The following is a 21,319-nucleotide window of genomic DNA, read 5'->3' on the forward strand; positions in this document are numbered from 1 at the left end:
TTGCTTTTTTTTCTTGGTCTTGTTCTGGTGACTCCTCGTGGGGTTTTTATTATTTGCATATCTCCTGTTGTGTTTTTGTGTGGTTGGGTCAAGTTGAGGAGAGAAGAAGGGAGAGGGGGAAGCAAATAGGCATACCTTATGCTAAGAGAATGGGAAACTATCAAAATATGTGAAACATATGAGAAATTCATAAATATATGTGAATGCAGATAATAAATAGACAACACAACATGTTGTTGAGAGCAAGCGGTGTAAATGGTACATGGAATGGGCTTTTTTCCCCCGGATTATTACTAGACATGAGATTTATAAAGGGGTAGTTGCCCTTTGAAAATCTGCATGGTTTTTTCTTGAAAAAATGTCTTGAACACTTGGAGTGTCTATTGTTGGCTATCAATTTTCACCAAAAGTCTAAAGGACCGACAACATGTGCCCCCCATCAGGAGAAAGGGAAAACTGAAAACTAACAAAGCGTTGAACTGAAACCACCGGATTCAAGACTGTAAAAAAAAAAATTGCCATTGGTTCTGTCGTCAACTGCAGCGGCCAAACACGCTTCAAACACAGACAACGCGAAAAGCTAAAAACATCCAAGGTGGTCACAGTAATCAATCATCATCACGAATCCTGAAACAGAAAAAAAAATTCAATTCTTCCTTCTCTCGCTCAATTACACTTATCCACTTTCTCTCCCCTTATCAAATCACCCAAAAACATCAAAGACGCCCAACCTCGACCCGAATGAAAACAAAACACCAAAACAACCATGATGATATCAACTCCTACAAAACCATCATCCCACCCCCTTTTTTACTCGACCTAATTTCCATCCAACATCCCCCCTCCACCCTCATCATCCCAATCTTACTCCTCCCCCTCCTCCCCAGCCATCAAAACATCCCTCACCCCCTCCAAAACCCCAACAACCTTCTCCTCCAGCACAGTCTGACAATCCCCCCCCCCTGCGCCCTCCCTTGTCTTCATCCCCCACCACTCTCTCTCCCTCTCCGTCAGCGGCAGCAACCTCTCCCTCAGCACCTTTCTACTCTGCAGCCAAAACTCGACATGCTCCAGCACCTTTCCCGAGTCCCACCCCGTCACCTCGGGTATATCCCTCGTGTTGTTCTCCCTCAACGCCCCCAACACCTTCGCCAGCAGACTCAGAGAGTGAATCTCGTTCATCGTCGCCAGGGTAATGTAAAAAGGGTGGGTTCTGGTGCTGTCTTCTGAGCCAAACGACATGGTGGGGATTGTTCTGTCCATTCCCGGGGCTGCAAGCCTCTCGATAGAGGATTCAAGTAAGTTCGGGAACTGGTTCAACACAAAGGCTACTTCGGGCGCGATGGTAGGACCCAAGGCGCCGAGGATGTTGATTAGCATTGGCAGGAGGGCACGAGACCAGATCGAGTAGCAGCGCATCTTGTTGACGGATTCCGTAAAGGGGGTGATGTTCTTCCTGCGGAGGAAGCCGGCAATGTTGGCCGAGGTGATGTGACCCAGGATGCCGTTGACTGCAAGCTGTTCGGCGATCTGGGGGAGGGACGAGAGTTCGAGGAGGAACAGCAAGGAGATCTCGCCGTAGACTGGGTCGCCGTTGCGACCGACGAGCTTGTCGGACCAGCTGAACAGTGAGGTGGCGACTTGGAAGATGTTGTGGTTGGACATGATGGTGATGATCTGCCCCTGGCATTGGTCGAGGCCGGGGACGGCGAGACAAGCCTGGAGGATGCCAGTCACCAAAGCCATGTCGTCAGGCTCAGTGGGGGAGCCAGGCTCGTGGACAAGACCAGCCAATGCACGGAAAGACTGAGCCACTACACGGTCGAGAATGGTGATCACCAACTGCGTGGCCGCTACCGAGGTCTCGGGGCCCGCCTTGCCGGGAGCGGGTGCATTGGAAGAGAGCTTGGTTCCGCGGAGCGTGACGAAGAGTATCCTCAGGAGTGTGCGGAAGTAGGTAATGTTTTCTGTGGCAAAAGGGTTGTCGACCACATTGATGGTTGTGGCAACCAGAGTCAGGAGCTGGGTAAAGTCCTTGGGTAGCTGTGAGCAATCAGCCAAACGCTTCAGCAGCGTCAGGGTCAAGTTAGCTCTCGACTCGGTAAGTCGGATAAAGATGTGGTCCGGAGCTGAAGGTCTTTGGTTGGCCTCCAGGCACTGCTCTGCCACTTGAATCATTTGCCTCGAAATGATGCCGCTCTTTGGCAACAAGCAACTGCTGAGTTCGAGAATGAGATATTCCCAAGCATGGAAGAGGGCCTGCAATCAGTTAGTAATCTACTACTGCATCGCATGAACAGAAAGACACTCACCACCTCGGCTTCCACAAGCGACAGGTTGAGATTGGCCTTCTCCATCTCTGTCCGGAAACCATTCTTCTTAGACCCGGCTCCCGCCCAACCCGCATCATATCCGAGCATCTTTTCAGCGAAATCCATGCCATAATAGTACTGTGCTCCAAGATTCTTGGGTACCAGGACAGTCCTCTTAAAGTCATCCAACTCAAGACCTGGATACCTCTGACTAAAATTCTTTGCAAAGTTAGAGTGTAGCGAGGCATTATAATCCGCTACCTGAACACCATGCCTAAGGAAATAGTCGAGGTCTTCCACAACCTTGGTGGCAAAGTCCTGTGCCTGACGCATCTGCCGCAAGTGGTAAAGCTGCATTGCAAAGGTCTCGGCAATGTAAGCTGCTATCCTGGCTTGGTAACCCGCCTCGGCCGGGTCGTTCTTAAAGACGAGCTCGGGAGCTTTGAGGTTCTTGACATAGGACCGCAGGCCATCCAAAAAGGACTTATCCTTTTGCATGGCAAAGATGGTCCAAGCCCAGTAGTTCTGCGCCGACGTGAAAAAGTCCAGAATGGCGAGGGCTTCCTGGCTAGGCAACGTGACAATAGACCGAAGCTTCTCCAACGCTGTGGACAGTACCGAGTCTGGTGAGATCTCTGACATCTTTGCGTCACCCTTGAGAGCCTGGCGAGGGGTCTTGCCGGTGAGAAAACAGTTCGCCATCCACTGTTGCCGGTTGCGTAGGATGATGGAAAAGAAGTTCCAGGTCCTCACCACCTCGGGTATCCTGTCAAAGGGCTTGTCCAACTGGGAGGCAATCTGAATGAACGAGTGAGACACTTGCGGGCCAAGGTAGCCAAGCAATGATGGCGGTTCACCGGAACCCTTGCCGGCATTTTCGACCAGTGCGCTCAACAGTGCTATGACAGGCATCTTGAAGGAGTGCTTGATGGCTGGAAGTCTAGCAACAAGGGCGGCGCACTTGAATAGCTGCGTTTGGATGGCGGCCGTGGGGTGGTCCAGGTAGCTAGCAACTCTCAGGATAATGGTGGCAAACGAAACCACCCCCGTGAGTCTTTCCGATACAATACGGGATCGATAAGGGTAGAGTGTCGAGTCGGTGATGTTGAAGGCGGCCAGGAGCGAGGTCAACAGTGGTTGGAATCGAAGCGAGCTGGACGCGGGAGCCAAAAAGCCTTCAATGATGTACCGAGAAGCCTCCAACAGGCAGCTTGTCAAGTTCTTAGGCGATTCCGGCGAACCCATGCTGTATGTGTAGAAGAGCAGGCTGGTCATGATGTTCACCACCTCTGTGATCACAATGCTTTCGCCCACCTCTGACTCGAATCTCCATGTCGCTGAGTTTTCAAAGATGTCTACAGCGGTCTGGGCTATCGCAAGGCACACTTGAGACAGAATCTTCTCCGACATGCCGGCCCATGGGTTCTCGTCAATTCTGACGCGGGCATTGGGGCTTGCCGCCGTCTTCCGCTGCGCAGCACTCGACATTGCGTTTTCCACCAAGCTGGAGAACAGCTTCACAGCGGACTGCAGGAAGTCTACCCGCTCGGCGTACATGTCCAGATTGCCGGTGATTCTGGAGAGTCGACCGGACCGCCCCTCGCTGCTGATGAGACCACAGTTGGACATGTATGACCAAACCCGGCCGGGGACCACTGGTAGCAACGCATGGAGAAACTGGAGGGAGGCCGTCATCACCTTGAACTTGCCGGCATCCAGCTGAGTAGGATCCTCTTCAATCAAGCCATTCAAAATCCCACACACGACTTTGATGATGTCGTTGTTACGCGGGAGGCTGCTGCTGGTTTCTTGAAGAACCTTGATGGCGCTCTCTGTGTTTGGTTTTGGTGATCTACCCGTGCTCCTGAGAACTTCAGTCCGCAACACGACAGCCAGGAGGGATATCGCTTCCGCAAGGTCGTCCGTGGTAAGTTGCCCTAACCCGCTGTCCCACGCCCCGTCCGACAGGTATACCTCGAGGCGTTTCCCAAGCAGCGCCAGAGCCGAGTGTTCAAACTCGAGCTTGGCTACTCTGCCAACATCGGTGACGAACCGGCCATATGTTCCGCTCGGAATGGTGAATTTTTCTTGAGGCGCGACTTTCCTGAAGGATCGTGCGCTAAACAGGTCGATGTCCTCATCCACGCAGAATGAATTCGTATTTTCATCTTCATTCACCAGATGATATGATCGATCCCACATGGGATTCCACTCGATGGTCAGACTTGGTGTTCTGTAAAGCCATCCGACTATCTGCTCCGAGCTCTGCTTATCGGACACTAGAGCTGCCAACAACGATCGACATATCTCGGTGAAGGGGATGAATTCGTATGGGTATCTATTGTGCGACTGTTCGGTGTACTGTGTTCTCAAGAGCGGGTCTGTGAGCATCTGAGTGTATATGTCTAGCGCAGCCGAGTTGGGGACTTCTGAAGAGATGTCCCAGTATGACCTGCTGCCAGACAACAGATACAGCAGACATGCAACAGGCTCAGTCTGGTAGCCCACAACATGGAAAGTCCGCTTCAAGAGGTCTTCAAACACCACGCGTGAACGAGCACCAATCATCGGTCGAAAAGCAGCCGTCTCGCCATAGCCCAGACAGCTAATCATCTCGCTGATGATATTGTAGACATGGCCCCTCGAGGTAGCCACCATGGCCATTGTTTCGGCCACTTGCATGTCTCGCTCCAGGTTTGCAACTTCCAGAAAGGCGTCGTAGGGTGATTGCTCGATCGAGATCAAACTTCCGCCGGAATTTCGTCGCTGTCGCCCTTCTGGCGGTGTAGGAGGCGCGATGGCCTCTGATTCGAACGTGCCTCTGGCCCTTTGGTTGTTGATCAAATCCCTCCGCTCGGCTCTATCCTGGTAGCCGACGTGCATCTGGTGAATGATCAAGGACCACGCAAAGGCAAGCGGAACAGCCATTGGTACACCAATGCTGGTAGCCGCCTGGAGGATGTCATGGATTTGTTTTAGAAGCTCGGCCGAGTTGAGGTAGGGCTCTTCACCATCCACCAGCACCTCACTCCGATCGACATCGTCTGGGGGCGACAGGTACAAAAGCGCACGGTCGATATTGAGAAACTTGAGTGAAATGACAGTCATTAAGCTCCGAACAGGGAGGACCAGCTCGGCAAGCATATCATGTTGTTCAAGAATCGGCATGATGGGCTCGAGGAATCGGTAGTTATCCATGAGGGTAAACCATTGCGCAACAAGTTCCAGAGAATGGAATTGTGGGCCTTCAAGATCCATGATCTGAAATGCCACCGACATGGCGTGGATAACTTCGGTGATGGATGTCCGACTCCAATCCAACTCGATCTGGGAGGTCAAGACCGTCTTCTCGAGCTCCCGTGGACCCTTTTCCACCTCCTCGACCAACTCGGGAAGAACTGCAAAATAGGTGGGTGCCATGGCTTTGAGGAGCGATGGGTCGGCAACTTGGAAGTCGCGGTCATCCCAGTTGAAGGCAGTCTTCATAATGTCCTGCCGTAACTCGTCTGCCGCTGGCGTTCTATTACCGGGTCGCGAATGTAGCAAAAAGGTTGTAAAGGCATCAGCCGAGGCGAAGAAAGACCGTCTTTCGGTTAGAAACGTCGTGATAAGGCGCTGGCGACGTTTCGTCTCGCTTTCGAACTCGGCCCAGTTTGCTTCGGCATCCACCACTGCCACCACGTTGAGACTAGAAAGGAAGCTCGAGGCCTGGGCATCGCTGACACCAACAGCTTCCCGAATGTTGGCGGCATCCTGTGTTGAGAAGGGTCCGGTAAGATGGCTGTGGGCGCGCGACTGATATTCCACCACCACAATGCGCAGCGCAGCCACCTCGTTGACATTCGCATTCTTGCTTAGCCATGTTGCGTCCTCCTTGATTTGCCTCAGGTCGTAGGGGTCCTTTGGTGATGGTACAACATTAATGGCGCCCGTCCTGGTTTGGAAATCGAGCTTGGACTGGTTCGTTGGGGGACTAAATGGCTTGGTGGGCTCTTTTAATAGCTGATGGACGAAGCCATCTCGAAGAAAATCCGATACGGCAGTGCTGGTCAATCGGTCGCTATTCGAATCTTCGAGGGCGGATGCGACAAGTCTCCATGAGCTACGGAGCCGGGGGGCGCGAGGTTAGAGAAAGGCAACAAGCATTGGGGGAAGCGCAAACCTACAGAAGAGGAGCCCTGCCTTTCAAGCAGTCCTCGAGGGGGGGGAAGTATGTTTTGTCAGTTGGGGCAGCCATTGGTGCTGCTCTCCATTCGTTTGTCGACTCTGCCGCCAATGACCAGCAATATGCAATGCCTCGAGCGTGGTTTAAGTATTCGCGATGATGAGCCGACACAGGAGATGGTCAGTGGTGTTGGTGGTGGAGCTATCGGCAAGTGGTGGTTTGTTTGGTTTCGGGATCGCAAAAAGTTGAATTTACTTTGGACGCGCTTCTGCAGTTGGCAGCTCAGACGCGGGCCGCAATTGCAGAGCTTCCATATCATGGATCTTCCAGCAATTGCCAACCCAACTCAGCCCACTATTTTTCAGCCAGGGGGGTCCACCAGTGCTTCCCAGCTTCTTATCGATAAGCTGGGGCCCTGTGCCTGGCTTAGCATCTGTTTTGGAATCCATAAACGCACGGACCATTGCCTTTATGGTCCATCGGGGTCTTTTCCGAAAGCTGCCGTGAATTGAAGTGAATGTCCAAAAGTCCAGAGTGCTGCTCCCTTGTAAGAGACACATTCAACCAAGAGAGGGGTGACTCACTACATTTTTCAAGACACTTGATACCATCGTCGCCAGAGCCTTCCAGAGTCCTTGAGAAAGACTATACACCCCCTGAGAACCCAAAAGTTTGACGTCCCTTGTACCAGCCTCAGCTGCCGAGTTCGGGGCCAAAAACAAATGAAAATGCCTGCCATTATCGATCACTCACCCCACCATCCCGATCCGTCTCCCCTCGTTCCAACGGCGTCCAACCTAATCCTCATCGACAACTACGACTCCTTTACCTGGAATGTCTATCAGTATCTTGTTCTGGAGGGCGCCAAAGTGACCGTCTTCAGAAACGACCAGATCACTCTTGAAGAGCTCATTGCCAAGAAGCCAACACAACTGGTCATCAGCCCTGGTCCCGGCCATCCAGGTACAGACTCGGGTATCAGTCGTGATGCCATCAAACACTTTGCTGGCAAGGTGCCCATCTTCGGTGTTTGCATGGGGCAGTAAGTCTGGCCAAAAGTCTGCTCTTTCAAAGCATTCATTAACACGTCTTCAGGCAATGCATGATTGATCTGTACGGTGGAGAAGTAAGCTTTGCTGGTGAGATCTTGCATGGCAAGACCTCACCCCTTTGTCACGATGGAAAAGGTGTCTATGCTGGCCTGGCCCAGGACCTGCCAGTAACACGTTATCACTCCCTCGCCGGCACTCACGTTACTCTTCCAAAATGCCTCCAGGTCACCTCCTGGATCGCCAATCAAGATGGGTCCAAGGGTGTCATCATGGGTGTTCGCCACACAGAGTACACTATCGAGGGTGTGCAATTCCACCCAGAAAGTATCCTGTCTGCCGATGGCCGCCTCATGCTCAAGAACTTTTTGTACATGCAGGGGGGCACTTGGGCTGAGAATGAGCGGTTACAAAAGGCTTCCCAAGAGTCCAAGATTGTCCCGAAAAAGGCCATTCCAGCCAAGAACAACATCCTTCAAAAGATCTACGCTCACCGTAAGGAGGCCGTGGCCGCCCAGAAGCAGATTCCCTCACAAAGACCATCCGACTTGCAAGCGGCGTACAACCTCAACCTCGCCCCTCCTCAGATCTCCCTCGTCGACCGTCTTCGTCAGTCCCCATTTGATGTAGCTTTGGCGGCAGAGATTAAGAGAGGGTCACCATCCAAGGGCATCTTTGCTCTTAATATCGACGCCCCAACCCAGGCCCGCAGATACGCTCTTGCCGGAGCCAGTGTCATTTCCGTTCTCACCGAGCCAGAGTGGTTCAAGGGCAGCATTGAAGACCTCCGCGCTGTGCGCCAAGTACTCAATGGCATGCCCAACCGCCCGGCTGTTCTCCGAAAGGAGTTCATTTTTGAGGAGTACCAGATTTTGGAAGCCCGGCTGGCAGGTGCCGATACTGTGCTTCTCATTGTCAAGATGTTGGAGATCGACCTTCTCGAGCGTCTGTACGAGTACTCGCTCTCACTCGGCATGGAACCATTAGTAGAGGTACAAAACGCCGAAGAGATGACCATTGCCATCAAGCTTGGTGCCAAGGCCATTGGTGTCAACAACCGCAACCTGGAGAATTTCGAGGTCGATCTTGGAACCACGGGGCGCTTGAAGGAAATGGTGCCCAAGGACACGTTTTTGCTCGCTCTCAGCGGCATCAACAGCCACCAGGATGTTCTCGACTGCAAGAGGGATGGTATCAACGGCATTCTTGTTGGCGAGGCCATCATGCGCGCTCCTGACGCGTCCAAGTTTATCAGGGAGCTTTGTGCTGGTCCTGAGACGGCTGCTCCTCAGAGAGTTACCAACCCTCTGCTTGTCAAAATCTGCGGCACCCGCTCTGCCGAGGCGGCCACGGAAGCTATCAAGGCTGGTGCTGACCTTGTGGGCATGATTCTTGTGCCTGGCACGAAACGGTGTGTTTCTGATGAAACGGCCCTGGCCATCTCGAAGGCTGTTCATGATGCGCAGACCACTGCTGGTGAGGCGGTTAAACTCCCCAAGACAGCCACGGACTTCTTTTCTGTTTCGGCTGAGCTCCTGAGGAAACACCGCCCTCTTCTTGTTGGTGTGTTTATGAACCAGCCCCTGGAGGAGGTGCTCGAGAAGCAGAGGCTGTACAACCTTGATATCGTCCAGCTTCACGGTGACGAGCCACTTGAGTGGGCGTCCCTTATCCCGGTACCAGTCATCCGGAAGTTCAAGCCTGGGCAGGTTGGCGTTGGAGTGAGGGGGTACCACGCTGTTTCACTCCTGGATTCTGGCGCTGGCACAGGCAAGTTGCTTGATGTTGAGAGTGTCAAGGCCGAGTTGGAGAAGGATGCTGGGTTGCAGGTGTTGTTGGCTGGTGGTCTGGAGCCAGGGAACGTGACCGAGTCTGTGAAGGCCTTGGGTGCGTTGGGCGGGCAGGTTATTGGTGTTGATGTTAGCAGTGGGGTAGAGGAGGATGGGAAGCAGAGCTTGGAAAAGATTAGGACTTTTGTCAAGGCTGCGAAGGCTATTCGGTAGAGGTTGATGGGCGGTTGTTGTGGGATCATAGATGAGTATTCTTGATAGAGTTGGTGGTCATTATGTATAGGGTGATTTGCTCATTTACTGTGAGGGGTTGATGGACTACTTGTTTTGTTATTCACATCCTAAAATCACTTAACTATTTCGTCCGAAGTGCTGCTGTCATACAAGTCTTTTTGTGATTGCTCAGACGACACTCTGTCCTCAACACCACCTGAGAGGGAGGTTAGTACCAAGAACGTGACGCAACTGGTGAAGGTGGTGTGATTAGCGAGCTGGAACTTTACTTCATGTTCGGCGTTATCGTGGTGATAGTCGTATTTATAGTCGTCAAGCTCCACAGCGTTCATTACCGTAGAAGTCGAAAACCCAGGTCCAGGTATGAGTCTGATTCGTGGTAGTCGGAAGAGTAAAAGCCTAACCGTCTGAAGTCTTCGGCATGTTCTTGTTCGGACGAGACCTTTTTGCGCCTACCCTTCCCTGTGATAGTTCTCAAGGCAGCTCGGACGAACAATGTTCCAGTTGGGTTTTATACTGGAGTAGCTCGGACGAAGCAACAACTAAAGTGCTGAAGTTAGTTAGGTAAAGAGGTTATTACTAATTGAGTATATCACCGCCAGCTCGGACGAACACTATTAATATTAGTCTTGAAGCTGTCGAAGTAGCCTACATAAAGATAGCACCTGAATTCCTGTAATTATTGGGATAAGTTTTCACAGAACAAGATTTCTGGATATGCTTCGGGACGAAATTCCATTATAGAATCACTCCCCTTTGGGTTATTAAACTCTCCTCCTCACAGCACCACACCCAAAACAACCGTCCGAGTTCGTTCATAGACGGACATCTGTGGACCTAACATTGAACAGCTTTATCAAGTATGTATATAAACCTAGAGTAAGGGGTAGATCCCAGTGGCTGACAGCCCCATTGTATAAGTATTTCCCTGATATATGGAAAGGATATATATGTTTCTTTCAGTCGGAGAATGCCTTTCTGTTGTCTAGTTTCGTATGTATACATAAGAACTTGTCAAAAGGCTCTCATATCATTGACACAGCTAATTCATTCATATCATTTACGCCTGGAAATGGGACTTTATATACGACTTATAGCACCTAGGCACCTTCACGTTGTATAACAAGGTAAATCAACATAAAGCGACCGCGTTATATTTAATACGGAAGGTGCACGATCATGTAGCTATATGGTGTACACTGGGAGGTGAAAGATAAATGAACGCATAGAAAGATGAAAACAGCGTATAGAAAGGAAAGTACATACGTAGTTGGGTAAAAGCAAGGTATAGAACCATGATAGCAACATTTAAAGGAAATAGATAAACGCATACAACAATAAAACCTCCCCTTGGTATACGAACTTAACGCCTCCTCCCCCCCCCTTTTTTTTTCATGCTTTCTCTGTCTTCTCATAATACCCTCCCATTCCCATTCCCATTCCCATCCTCTATCCCCTCCCATCCGGCACCCCACTGCCCTCCACCTCTCCCTCCTTCTCCTTGGGGATACACTCCTCCGGAACCCACCCAACTGGCTTCCCACCCCCAGGAGGAGAGTACGTAAACCACCCCTTTTCCACCCCCTCCCCCTCCCCCGCCTCCTCATCATCTTCCTCCTTCTCCTTCCCCTTCCTCTTACTTCCCGCACCCGACTTCCCCTCACCACAGAACAGCAACCTCTTCCGCCACTCCAACCCCGTCTTCTTGTGGAAGAACTCAATAAAGTGAGTGTACTCTGTCCAAAAGAGCTGCGGCGTCTCCGAGGGACGGTAATACTTGGGAAAGGTGTCCGTGCTGGACTTGGAGTACTTGGCGCAAAAGAAGTAGAGGGGGGGTTGGGCTAGGGATTCGTAGAGCTGACGTGTGGAAATTAGTGTACGTAGAGGGGTAGTGAGGAGGGAGTGAACAGGCTTACCGTAAGTGTGTACTTCTCCCCGCGGTCAGCTCTGGCCGTCTTAGTGGGTGTCTCTGGTTCAGCCTCAATGTCCATCTCAACATCCTCAGGGTCAACTTCGTCTTGAGATTCGGGGGTAACAGTCGTGAGAGTAGGCAGCTGACGATAAGCCAGCTGCAAATCCATGGGTGTGCGGTACTTGGGCTGACCGTCCAGCTCAGGGCCATCCTCAAAGATGACCACAGGATGGTGGAAAGAGAAACCCGGTTCTTTTTCTGTCGGTGTCTGATTCTCTGATCCCACTTCTGCCTTTGTCTCAACCTCAGAGTCTAGATCTGACACCCCCTTACACAAAGCCGGAAGCTGCAGCTTCACCGGCGTCGTCTCCGGCGTTGGCCCCTGAACAGCATTCGACTCCCGAAACAACTCAACCTCATACCGGTAAAATGTCCCATCCGTGTAAACCCGATATAAATCTGAATATCATCACGTCAGTCCCCTCCCACCCCGACCAACGAAAAAGGGGGCATCCAAAACTCACTAGTATTAACCGCCCTCTCCCCCAACACCCTCCCCATCTCAACCCTCCTCTCCCTCCTAACCCTCTCCCCCTCCCTCCTCACCCCCTCCCGCAAGTCATACTCCCCCCCCTTCACCGCCGGCAAGACCTTCCTGTTGATCATGCTAAACTCCAACCACTCCAACGGCACAATCTGAATCCTCTTGTTCCTCAACGCCTCCACCGCCCTCGGAGACCTCGACCTCAGCTCATCCTCGTCCGTCACAAAATGAGTGACGTCCCTCGTGATGGTAGCTCCTCTATGATACCGCCCGCCCCGGAGCGTGATCCAGCGGTGGAGGTTGGTGTCGTTCCAGTGGGTGTTGGGGTTGTTCTTGAAGGACCCGCAGACAGCGATGGTGAACTTGGCAAACATTCCCTTTTCCTTAAAGGTGAGGTCTTTGACCTTGAAGCGGATGCCGCGGGACATGATGATGAGCTTGTGTATGTGTATCTTGTGTGAGATGTCGAAATGTTGTTTGGGGGTTCTGGTCGAGGTTCAGACCATGGACGTGGATCAAAGTGTGATGCTTGATAGAAGTCGCCGAGGATATTTCGAAGCTGGGGAAGATATTCATAAATATGGATGGAGGAACGAGAGTGATCCGATAAGAGAGGGAGAAAAGTTTGAGGGGATAATATCTTATCGTGCTGACTTTTTTGTCTGCTCCTTCCTAGATATTCATGGCGTAGAAGGGATGGAATGGGCTGTGGTGTAGATTGATCAAGGTATGGTGTGAGTTCTGAAGCTGGTACGTGGGCGAAGCTCTCAAAGATATGTAAGTTGGGATGAGTAGGTATCGATATGTCAAGAGGAACAGTGATGGTATGAATAGGGGTCAGTAAAGACTGTCAGAGACTGCTGAATCATAATCTTCTGTGCTCCGTGATGGTTTCGTCAGCTTGCTGCCTTTAAGAGCAGAGAAGATAATAATGTGTCCTTGGACCGAACGGGTGTGGACAAGACTCGCAGAGACTTGCCAGGAAATTGCCACAAAAAAGGTGAACTGCCCCTTATCGTGATGACTTCGCTGGCTTGCTCTTTCCTCAAGACGACGATAGATCGGATGAAGGAAATCTGAAAGATGCCGCCAGTATATGAGGCCTCGAAAGATAGTCAACAGATGTCAAAGAAGAATAAGTAGGCGTGTAAATTGTATTAGAATGCACAATAGGATATCACGAATACCTATCGACGACCTCCTCGACCGGTCACCATCTCAGGGACTTTGTTGTGAACAGACGAATGAGTGAATGTCTGTCCGTCGGTAGCTTCTGCTTCGGTCAAGCGGGACTGATGGTAAATAGTGTGGGTAAGAATGCTGGAATGATGTGGTACAGGTGAAGTTGTGGGTGAGGATCGAAAAGACTTGAGATAATGATCTCAGAATATTGCCAACCTCGAAGTAAAAGAGGCCGCTCCTTCCTGCCCAGGTCAATTACCCTGCCTTGTTGAGAAATAAGATGACGTTGGCTTTAATACTTGGAATGGCAAGAACGGGCTGCTACCAGAGACGGAGGGCGCGATCGAGTATAGCCCATCAAGACGCCATATAAAAGATGCTAACCAAAGACACCAAACAGGTATCATGAATACGCCCTCTCATATCTATGCCACAGGAATTAAAACCTCAACTTGGGCATGACAAAAACCACCAAAACCAACACCACCATCAACCCATACACAATCGCATACAACCTCATCCTCCCCCACCAACCCTCCCCCTCCGTCATCCTCTGCAGCGTCGTCATCCTCCTCGTGACAGCATCCATCCCCTCCCCCGTCTTGTTCATCCCCTCCCCCGCCTTCTCCACCACCTCCTTATCCTCTTCCAAACTCATCGAAAACGCCTGCGAGGATGCCTTAAGCTGGGATGCAAGCTGCAAAATAGACTCCGACAAGGCATCCTGCTCCGCCCGCTGGTGGTCAAGAATAGCTTCCGTCGTCGTCACCGCCGAGAGAGCAGTCGTAGGCGCAGACTTATTGTCCCTGTCCCCAAACAGCGCAGAAGAGGAAGATATCGCCGACGGCTTGTCCTCTTTCGTCGGCCTATCATCCCGACCCTTCCTCGGCCGAAGCTCAGCCTTCGTTTCCGTCGTTGATTGTGCAGCCGCTATCCCAGCCTGTAAATTCTCCTGAGAAGGCGTATGCACCGGCGGCGGCGGTAGCCTCGGCAGCCTTGGCTCGCCCTGAAACTGCGGCGTCCCCAACACCCCATCATCATCATCATCCTCATCCAGCTCTTCCTCATCCGTCGGTCTCGAAATGGAATCTTGACTCTCACTCGCACTTGGCGTAACAATGATATCAGCCAGAATATCCTCCCCTTCCGAAGTATCATCCTCATTCTCCTCTTCATTATCCCGCCTGCTCCCCACCTCAGTCAAATCAGCCAGCCGTTCCGCCAACTGCTCAAGCAACTCCCGTTTTCGCACGAGATCCCCCTGGAGATCCTGCCGGCGCGCATGAATCTTGATACCCAGGGTGTCTTGCTCGACCTTTGTGAGCAGCGACCGGGCATAAGTGATATTGCGCAGCGCCTTTTCTCTTTCAAACTCGCTCTCTTTGAGCCTGGCTTCCCGTTCGGCGTCGGCGTGGAGGATGGTGCGCTGGAGGCGGTTGAGCAGTAGGGTGAGGTCCGTCAGGGGATCGCTGCCGTTCTCGTTGGTACCTGGCGATGTCGCCGTCACTCCGGGTATGAATCGAACCATGGTGTCGGTTGGTGGGTGTGAAGTGGTATGTTTCTAGGGTTGCAAGTTGAAGGTGTCAGATGTCGAGGTTGGACAGTTGTTCGTTGCTGGCTGGCGAGCGCTGTATGGACACTTGGCGGAGCTCCCCAAGCTCCCGCTGCGGCCTGACATCACTCTGCGACGGCAACCCTAACCCTTGTCAGGGAGTACAACGTTGATACGTATGCAGCAGCCAAAGAACAACTTATACGACCACGTCCGTTAACGTTGATTAAGGAAGATTCAAAGAAGCCCGTAACCCCCATAGGATTAACCAATACTCGATATATATCAGTGTGTTGGACTTTCGTGGCGGTGAAATGCTAACGGATCAGTATCGTACGGTAAGCCAAAAGAGGTTGACATGTGCCCAACCATCATCGTTAAGTATTTTTACCAATCGCTCAACTCCTTCTGATAATCAATCCATGTTGTAAGGTGTAGCTGGGTAAGGCCTCTGTCATAGTATGGAATTTGTCTTCGGCGCCTTCCTTAAGGTACCAGCATCAACATACGAGTCCCCTACTTGATACCATCCGTAGTGCTAGAACCCACATGAGAAGTAGCCTTCGCCTCCTGCCGCCTATGTAGACCCCCCGAGCCGATCACCTAGTGACCCTCACCCCTTTTTGACCGACATCACCGTCCCTATTCTCAACTCCCGACCGAAACTGAGAATTGTCAACACCAATCAAGGTGACACCACCCCCAATCTCAGGATCCCGCTGCTTGGTCTTGACCGCCCGATCGCCCCGCCTCTTCACCCAACTTTTGCCTGTCTTCAAACCGTCACTTGTACTCCTCACCGTGAGCCCCATGATCTCTTTGAAGCTATTCAGCAAATTCTGCCACCGTTGGTCACGAGTTCGTTTGTCAAGATTGAAAGCCAGGAACACCGATGGAATGATTAGGCCAACAGAAATCGAAACTATTTTTCCCAAGACAGTCAGTGAGTGTGCAGCGAGCCTAGCGACATGTTTCTATACGCACATATGATGATGAGGACGAATTTCAATGACAGGTTCCCGGTGTCGCCACGTGGAAATTCCTCAACCTCTATGGTCAAAAAGGAGGCCATGAATGATAGCGGAAGCTGTATTTCCGGTCAGCGAAGCTGCTCAAGTGCAAATAACTTCAGGTTACAAGGGGAAACTTACAAAGATAATGGTTGCAACAGTAAAGTACATGATCGTCTTGCCCTGCCTGTCATTCTCATCGTTGATCTTGTAGATTCCCCTCGTCAGCTGGAGGTTAGCCTGCTTGTGCTTCAAATCCAGCAGTTGTTCAATCTAAGCAGCAATCATCTTATTAGTACAAGCTTCGCGAACAACAGGGAAGGCAACCATGTTGACTTACCGCTTGGATAGCTCTTTCAGCAAACTTTTCCAGGCGCACGACCTCTGCAATGTTGCGAGTAACAACCTCCAGCATTGGCGAATGGTACTTCTGCCGATCCGAATCCTGTTCGATCCCTGCATTGTTGTAAATAATATCTGGGGTTCGTCTCCGGGAAGGCGAGCGGAACCCCCTAGAAGGCGGGTAGGGGTTGCCTCTTCTAAATGGGGGGCTGGAGCTTCGGCGTCTGAAAGGTGGGCTAACAGTGCGTCTCGAGAAAGCACGGCTGTCATCTCGTCTTCTGAATGGAGGTGGCGGCCCGAGGTTCCGCTCTTGCTCTAGGATCATGGTGTTTCTTTGCTCTTCAAAGTCTTCGAGAATATGATCTAGAGTCTCCACAATGTTCTTCTGTATATGGAAAATCGATGAGATGATGTGAAGCTCATCGCGAATGTCCTTGATCTTTCTCAAGTCTTCAATATCAGCTTTGATGTCAATCATGGCGTTCAACTTCTTGGGAACCTCATCAAACTCGGCATGTGGCGATAGAGCCTTTGATTCGCCTGCCTTGTTGTCAGACGAAGCGTCAGGCTGTTCCTCATCGGCAGTTGGAATGTTGTTTTGAAAAGAGAGGAAGCGGTTGGTCTCATCCTCAGTCTGGTGGCACAGGTTTGTTAGAATGAGTCACAGTTAATGCCGGGGACAGTTTATAAGAGGGAGGCTCACAATTTCACCAATTGATGTCCGATATATCTCGACAAACTGAACCAACTCATTCCGGTTACTCATAGGATCAAAGTATATCCGAGCACACTCTGCGACTATGATTTTTGCCAGTTCGTCAACCGATGCATCACCTTTCGCTGACTGCTCGCGAAATCGATCAAAAATATTAGACACCAGTGATGTCATAATCTTGGAGGTTTTTGTCGTCATCCTGTTGGATCGTTGTGGAAAGGCAGTGATGATAGTTCTCGGCAATTTCCCGCACTTTGGCAGCACCCACATCCATAGCTGGTCTACCATGGTAATTGTGGGTTTCAAATCCTCTGACTCTTTCGAGTGTAGGGTCTGTCGTCTTTCATTAAAGTACCTCAAGGAGGTCTGGTCCTGGTCACGTTTCTCCGTGTCCGCGAGCGTGTGGTAGTAGAATTGGTCGAGCGTACGTCGACCATGCAGCGGGTGCTCTTCGTCGAGGTAGGCCCAATACAGCTTTTCGGTTCCGCAGAGACTCCTATCATCAAGTGCTGTTCGGACGAGGTTACGGCGATACTCTTTGGCGGCATTCTCGGTCGGAAATATCTTCTTCTTGGCTTCGGACTTTTTTACCAGGACGTCTTTGAGCTTTCGCTGTTCTTCTTCCTGCTCCCAATGCAAATACGGCATCTGTGGTCAGCTGGTTAGTTCACTGTGAACCATGCTATTTAAAGAGCAAGGAGATGGCAAGACTGGACGCCAGCTACTCACAAAAAGGACCAAGCCTTGTTCAGTTGGATCTTCTTCGGCTGCGAGTGTCAAACCGGCTTAGTTAGCCCCTGTCGACAGTCCCAGAGAATCTGTGTCCGAGGAATCAAGGCTTACGAAAGGCGAACGGACGACACGCCGGACGCATGAACCTTGCGTGGTACTGCCCATCTTGTGACTTGTGTTGATGCTGCTCCCACAACCTTGGTTTCAAAACAACATTGGCTCGCCAGCCCTCTCCCAAAGCCTCATAATGTTTCGCCATGAGCACCTGAGAGTTTCGGCACAGTGTTAGTCACCTAAGGTGAGGTTGTTTAATCTGTGTATTTGACGAACATACCTCAACCCATCGCATCTACGCATGTGAAACCGTTAGCATGGTTTCTATACGGTGAGCTGAAGGCAAACTCACGTTGTTGGCAGGAAGATGTGTCCAGACACATGCCATGTCTTCTCTGGAAGGTGGGCGCTTCCCCTGCAGGATTGACGCGACTGTCGGGGTGTGTATCTCGAGATTATCTTTCGAGTAATACAGAAGGGTTGCGCTGAACTCGCTGTCAACCCGAGTAGTCATAGTTGATGGTTCACGCCAGAGAAATCCGGATGGATTCAGCTTCCCAAACATGGTCCTCAGAGTTCTTGTTTCCGATACCGGATCTTTCTGTATCCTCTCGTCGAGGTAGTCTTTGAGAAGCTTCCCCTTGTTGTCCTTGATGTCTGATTTTGCCCCATACAAGAGCAGCGTCTCGAATACAGGCAGATGTTGATTGTCAGCCGCATACCAGAGTGGTGTTTGTGACTTGTTGTCACGCGAGTTGATATCCACAGCCGCCTCATTTGTCGCCGAAGCACCCTTCTTGCTCCGACCATTATGACTATCCTCACCCGGGCCCTTCCAATCACGCCGAGCAAGCAGCATTTTGACAACTTCCAAGCGACCCATTCCAGCGGCCCACGAGAGTGGAGTTCTGCCGTCGGCGTCTTTGCTGTCTGGCCTTACACTCTTGACACTCAGAAGATATCGAACGCAGTCTTCGTGCCCCCCTGCGGCAGCCCAAGAAAGCACCGTTCTCTTATTGTTGTCTTGGCTGTCCTCCTCTGCGCCCTTTCTTACCAAAAGCTGCATGACCTCCAAGAGACCGGTTTCTGCTGCATAAGAAAGTGGTGTCCGGCCGGCTTTGTCCCGAGAGTCACGAGAAACCCCGAGGTCGAGAAGACTTCTGACCATCATTACCGTTTCGGTTGCGCTGGTGATTTTGTTTTGGGCCACCCAGTGCAAAGGGGTACGACCTTGGTCATCTGCCGTTCTGAAGTCGAGATTCGGCTTCTTACACAGCTTTTCCATCTCCAAAGAGTGTCCGTACTGGGCTACCCACGACACCAAGTTCCTGCCGTCCCCGTCCACGGCCTTGAGATACACCTCGTCGTCTGCGCTGTCCAGAGGGAAGATTGGAGATCTAGAACCAGAATATTCCTCTTCGTCACACGCATACCGCAAAGCTAGTTCTATCGCACGCACACGGGGCGTTTCCTTATTCCCAGGCGCAGGTTGCTCTCTCTCCTCATCGACAAAGGCTTTGATCATATTCAAGTTGTGAATACAGAATGATATCGCTGGCCTTCCATTGACATCGACCATGTAGATATCTGCCCCAGCTCTGATCAAAGCCCGGACGGCTTCTGGGCGATCATGATTAGCGGCCCAAAAAAGAGGCGACCCCCCGTAGCTGTTGGGAGCGTCGATCAGAGATGGGCCGGCCTTGATCAGGGTCTCCACAGTGCTGGCAGAACAACTACGGGCTGCGAAATGCAGAGCCGTGGCCATCTCGCCATCTCGGGCATCAGCTTTGCTAACCGGGATAAGCTGTTCCACGACCTGATCACGCCCATTCGCTGCGGCCAACATGAGTGCCGTCATGTTGAACCTGCTGTCCGTCACTTCGGTATCTGCGCCATGTTCAAGAAGAATAGCAACGATTGAACTATGGCCACGCTCGGAGGCCAAGAGAAGCGGCGTCCTGCCATCCATATCTGGGGTGTCGACTAAACAACCGGCGGCAATCATCCGCTGCAGAGCTGCGGGTTCAACGCCGAAATATGCAGCGAGGTGGAAAGCCGTTGCGCCACGTTCGTCATTCCGGATTGTGAGGTCCGGCTTGAGGTCTTGGTGAATAAAGTCGTGCCACTTTTCTTCACAGTTAGTTGCCGCAATAGCAAAGGCAGTCAGGTTCCAGTCTCCGTTAGGAACGGGTGGGCGACATAGTCTGTAAGGGTCGGCGCCAGCGTCTATGAGGGTACATATATTTTCGATATGGCCGTTCTTTGCAGCCCAATACAGTGGTGTTTTGCCTTGTTCATCGGGAAATTCGAGTTGAGGGCCTCGTTCGAGCAGGAGCTGGATCATCGTGACATCGCCCTGTTTAGCAGCTTCGATAAGAGGTCTTGCCTCGGGTCCTCTGCCGTCGACATTAAAGCTGCCGTCGACCCTGTCGAGCAACAATTTGGCCAATTCGGCTTTCCCCCGTTGGCAAGCATAGTATATCGCAGTGCGGCCTTCATCATCCTCCAAGAGAGGGTCCGCACCGGCCTCGAGCAATGCAACGGCATTGGAAACTGCATTGCGAGAATACAGAGCCACAAACATGAGCGGCGTCAGCCCATCGTCGTCGCGCACGTTAGAGTCCGAAGAAACGAAACGTTTGACATCCTCTGCCGAGCCATACTCGGTAGCCACAAACAGCATGCTCCTGCCGGCGCAGTACTTGTGTGAGATGTCTTTTTCTTTGATGTTGGCGAGGAGATACTCAATCACGTTGACGTATTCCTTGTTCATAGCCCAGAAGACTGGGCTGTTGCCGTCGACGTCCAGAATGTCCAAACGGGCGCCATGTTCATATAAAAGCTTGAAGACTTCCAAAAGACCCAGTTCGGCCGCCCACGATATGGCGGTTTGTCCATAGTACGCTTCATCTTTCACATTCACATCCTCTCCCTGATCCAGCAGCTCCTTGACCTTCTCAAAATCGTTTGCTTTGGCGGCTTCGATGAGCGGATGGGTTTTCTCTGTTTCATTACCGCGATGCGGGCTCGCCATGGTGTAGTGATGTGGTAGGCAGTTCGTTTTGGGCGTGAAGTTGTCCAGTGGCAGGCTAGACAATGGTTGGCCAGCCTAGTGCCATCACGTTGCTGTGAGCAGGCCAAAAGCTGTTATACATGCCGCGCCTATTATGTCTGTCTTGGTTGAGAACATGTACAGGGGTCAGAAGTCTCGAAGGCCAGGAGAGGAGGCTGAGAACAACCGTGTGTGGTACATCGTGCATGATGGCTGCAGGTAGCGCCACAAACGCTGTAATTGCGGCCCCAATGTTGCATAGGATGGTAGGATTCCAGCTAGTCTTACAGGTTAACTCTTGTTAGATCTTGCCAAAAAAAAAAAAGCTCGTTGGTCAAGGGGTCATGTTGCGACTCCAAATCGTGGACTGGTTGTTGGAACTTGTGACATTGCCAAGGCGAGGCTCCGCGGAGGAGCAAGCCCGGATAGGAGGGATTTTGCATCCTTCCCGCGGTCCCGGCCTGTTGGGCATAACTGAGAAAGATCTTTGCATGGTGGCTGGTCGAGAGGTGGTGCAAACAAGCAATTGTTGGTAGCCCCTCATTATTCAAGCTTTCTGCAGTTGGTTAAACAAATGACAAGCAACGTGGTGATTTAGATGGTGTCATAATAACCTACCTCGATGGAGTAGAATTTTCGATTTGCTTTTTACACGACACAGAAAAGGATCAAGA

The 21,319-nt window shown here is 51.4% G+C and overlaps 5 protein-coding genes across 5 annotated transcripts; 1 reads left to right on the plus strand and 4 right to left on the minus strand.

Moving 5' to 3' along the window:
* Positions 1 to 864: 864 nt before the first annotated feature.
* Positions 865 to 7,483, minus strand: QC761_710900 (uncharacterized protein; the record flags this gene model as incomplete). The annotated part of the gene is made up of 4 exons (XM_062882639.1): positions 7,065 to 7,483; positions 6,479 to 7,014; positions 2,313 to 6,414; positions 865 to 2,259 (listed from the first exon to the last, which is right to left on the minus strand). The coding sequence occupies exons 2-4, from the start codon at positions 6,547 to 6,549 to the stop codon at positions 865 to 867; spliced, it is 5,568 nt and encodes a 1,855-aa protein (XP_062728703.1). The 5' UTR covers positions 6,550 to 7,014; positions 7,065 to 7,483.
* TRP3_2 (anthranilate synthase / indole-3-glycerol phosphate synthase) lies at positions 6,924 to 9,686 on the plus strand. The gene is made up of 2 exons (XM_062882640.1): positions 6,924 to 7,519; positions 7,573 to 9,686. The coding sequence occupies exons 1-2, from the start codon at positions 7,200 to 7,202 to the stop codon at positions 9,527 to 9,529; spliced, it is 2,277 nt and encodes a 758-aa protein (XP_062728704.1). The 5' UTR covers positions 6,924 to 7,199; the 3' UTR covers positions 9,530 to 9,686.
* Positions 9,687 to 10,999: 1,313 nt separating this feature from the next.
* QC761_710915 (uncharacterized protein) lies at positions 11,000 to 12,434 on the minus strand (the record flags this gene model as incomplete). The annotated part of the gene is made up of 3 exons (XM_062882641.1): positions 11,000 to 11,407; positions 11,467 to 11,921; positions 11,987 to 12,434. 3 exons carry the CDS (start codon positions 12,432 to 12,434, stop codon positions 11,000 to 11,002), a joined length of 1,311 nt encoding a protein of 436 aa, XP_062728705.1.
* A 1,193-nt stretch (positions 12,435 to 13,627) lies between these two features.
* Positions 13,628 to 14,716, minus strand: QC761_710920 (uncharacterized protein; the record flags this gene model as incomplete). The annotated part of the gene is made up of 1 exon (XM_062882642.1): positions 13,628 to 14,716. One exon carries the CDS (start codon positions 14,714 to 14,716, stop codon positions 13,628 to 13,630), a length of 1,089 nt encoding a protein of 362 aa, XP_062728706.1.
* A 327-nt stretch (positions 14,717 to 15,043) lies between these two features.
* QC761_710930 (uncharacterized protein) lies at positions 15,044 to 21,291 on the minus strand. Its single transcript, XM_062882643.1, has 10 exons — positions 21,264 to 21,291; positions 17,946 to 21,201; positions 17,874 to 17,888; positions 17,651 to 17,804; positions 17,537 to 17,574; positions 16,796 to 17,455; positions 16,091 to 16,726; positions 15,892 to 16,023; positions 15,725 to 15,827; positions 15,044 to 15,662 (listed from the first exon to the last, which is right to left on the minus strand). Exons 2-10 carry the CDS (start codon positions 20,625 to 20,627, stop codon positions 15,340 to 15,342), a joined length of 4,743 nt encoding a protein of 1,580 aa, XP_062728707.1. The 5' UTR covers positions 20,628 to 21,201; positions 21,264 to 21,291; the 3' UTR covers positions 15,044 to 15,339.
* Between the last annotated feature and the right edge of the window lie 28 nt (positions 21,292 to 21,319).

Source organism: Podospora bellae-mahoneyi, chromosome 7 (genome assembly GCF_035222275.1).
Source record: "Podospora bellae-mahoneyi strain CBS 112042 chromosome 7, whole genome shotgun sequence".
Classification (NCBI taxonomy): Eukaryota; Fungi; Ascomycota; class Sordariomycetes; order Sordariales; family Podosporaceae; genus Podospora; species Podospora bellae-mahoneyi.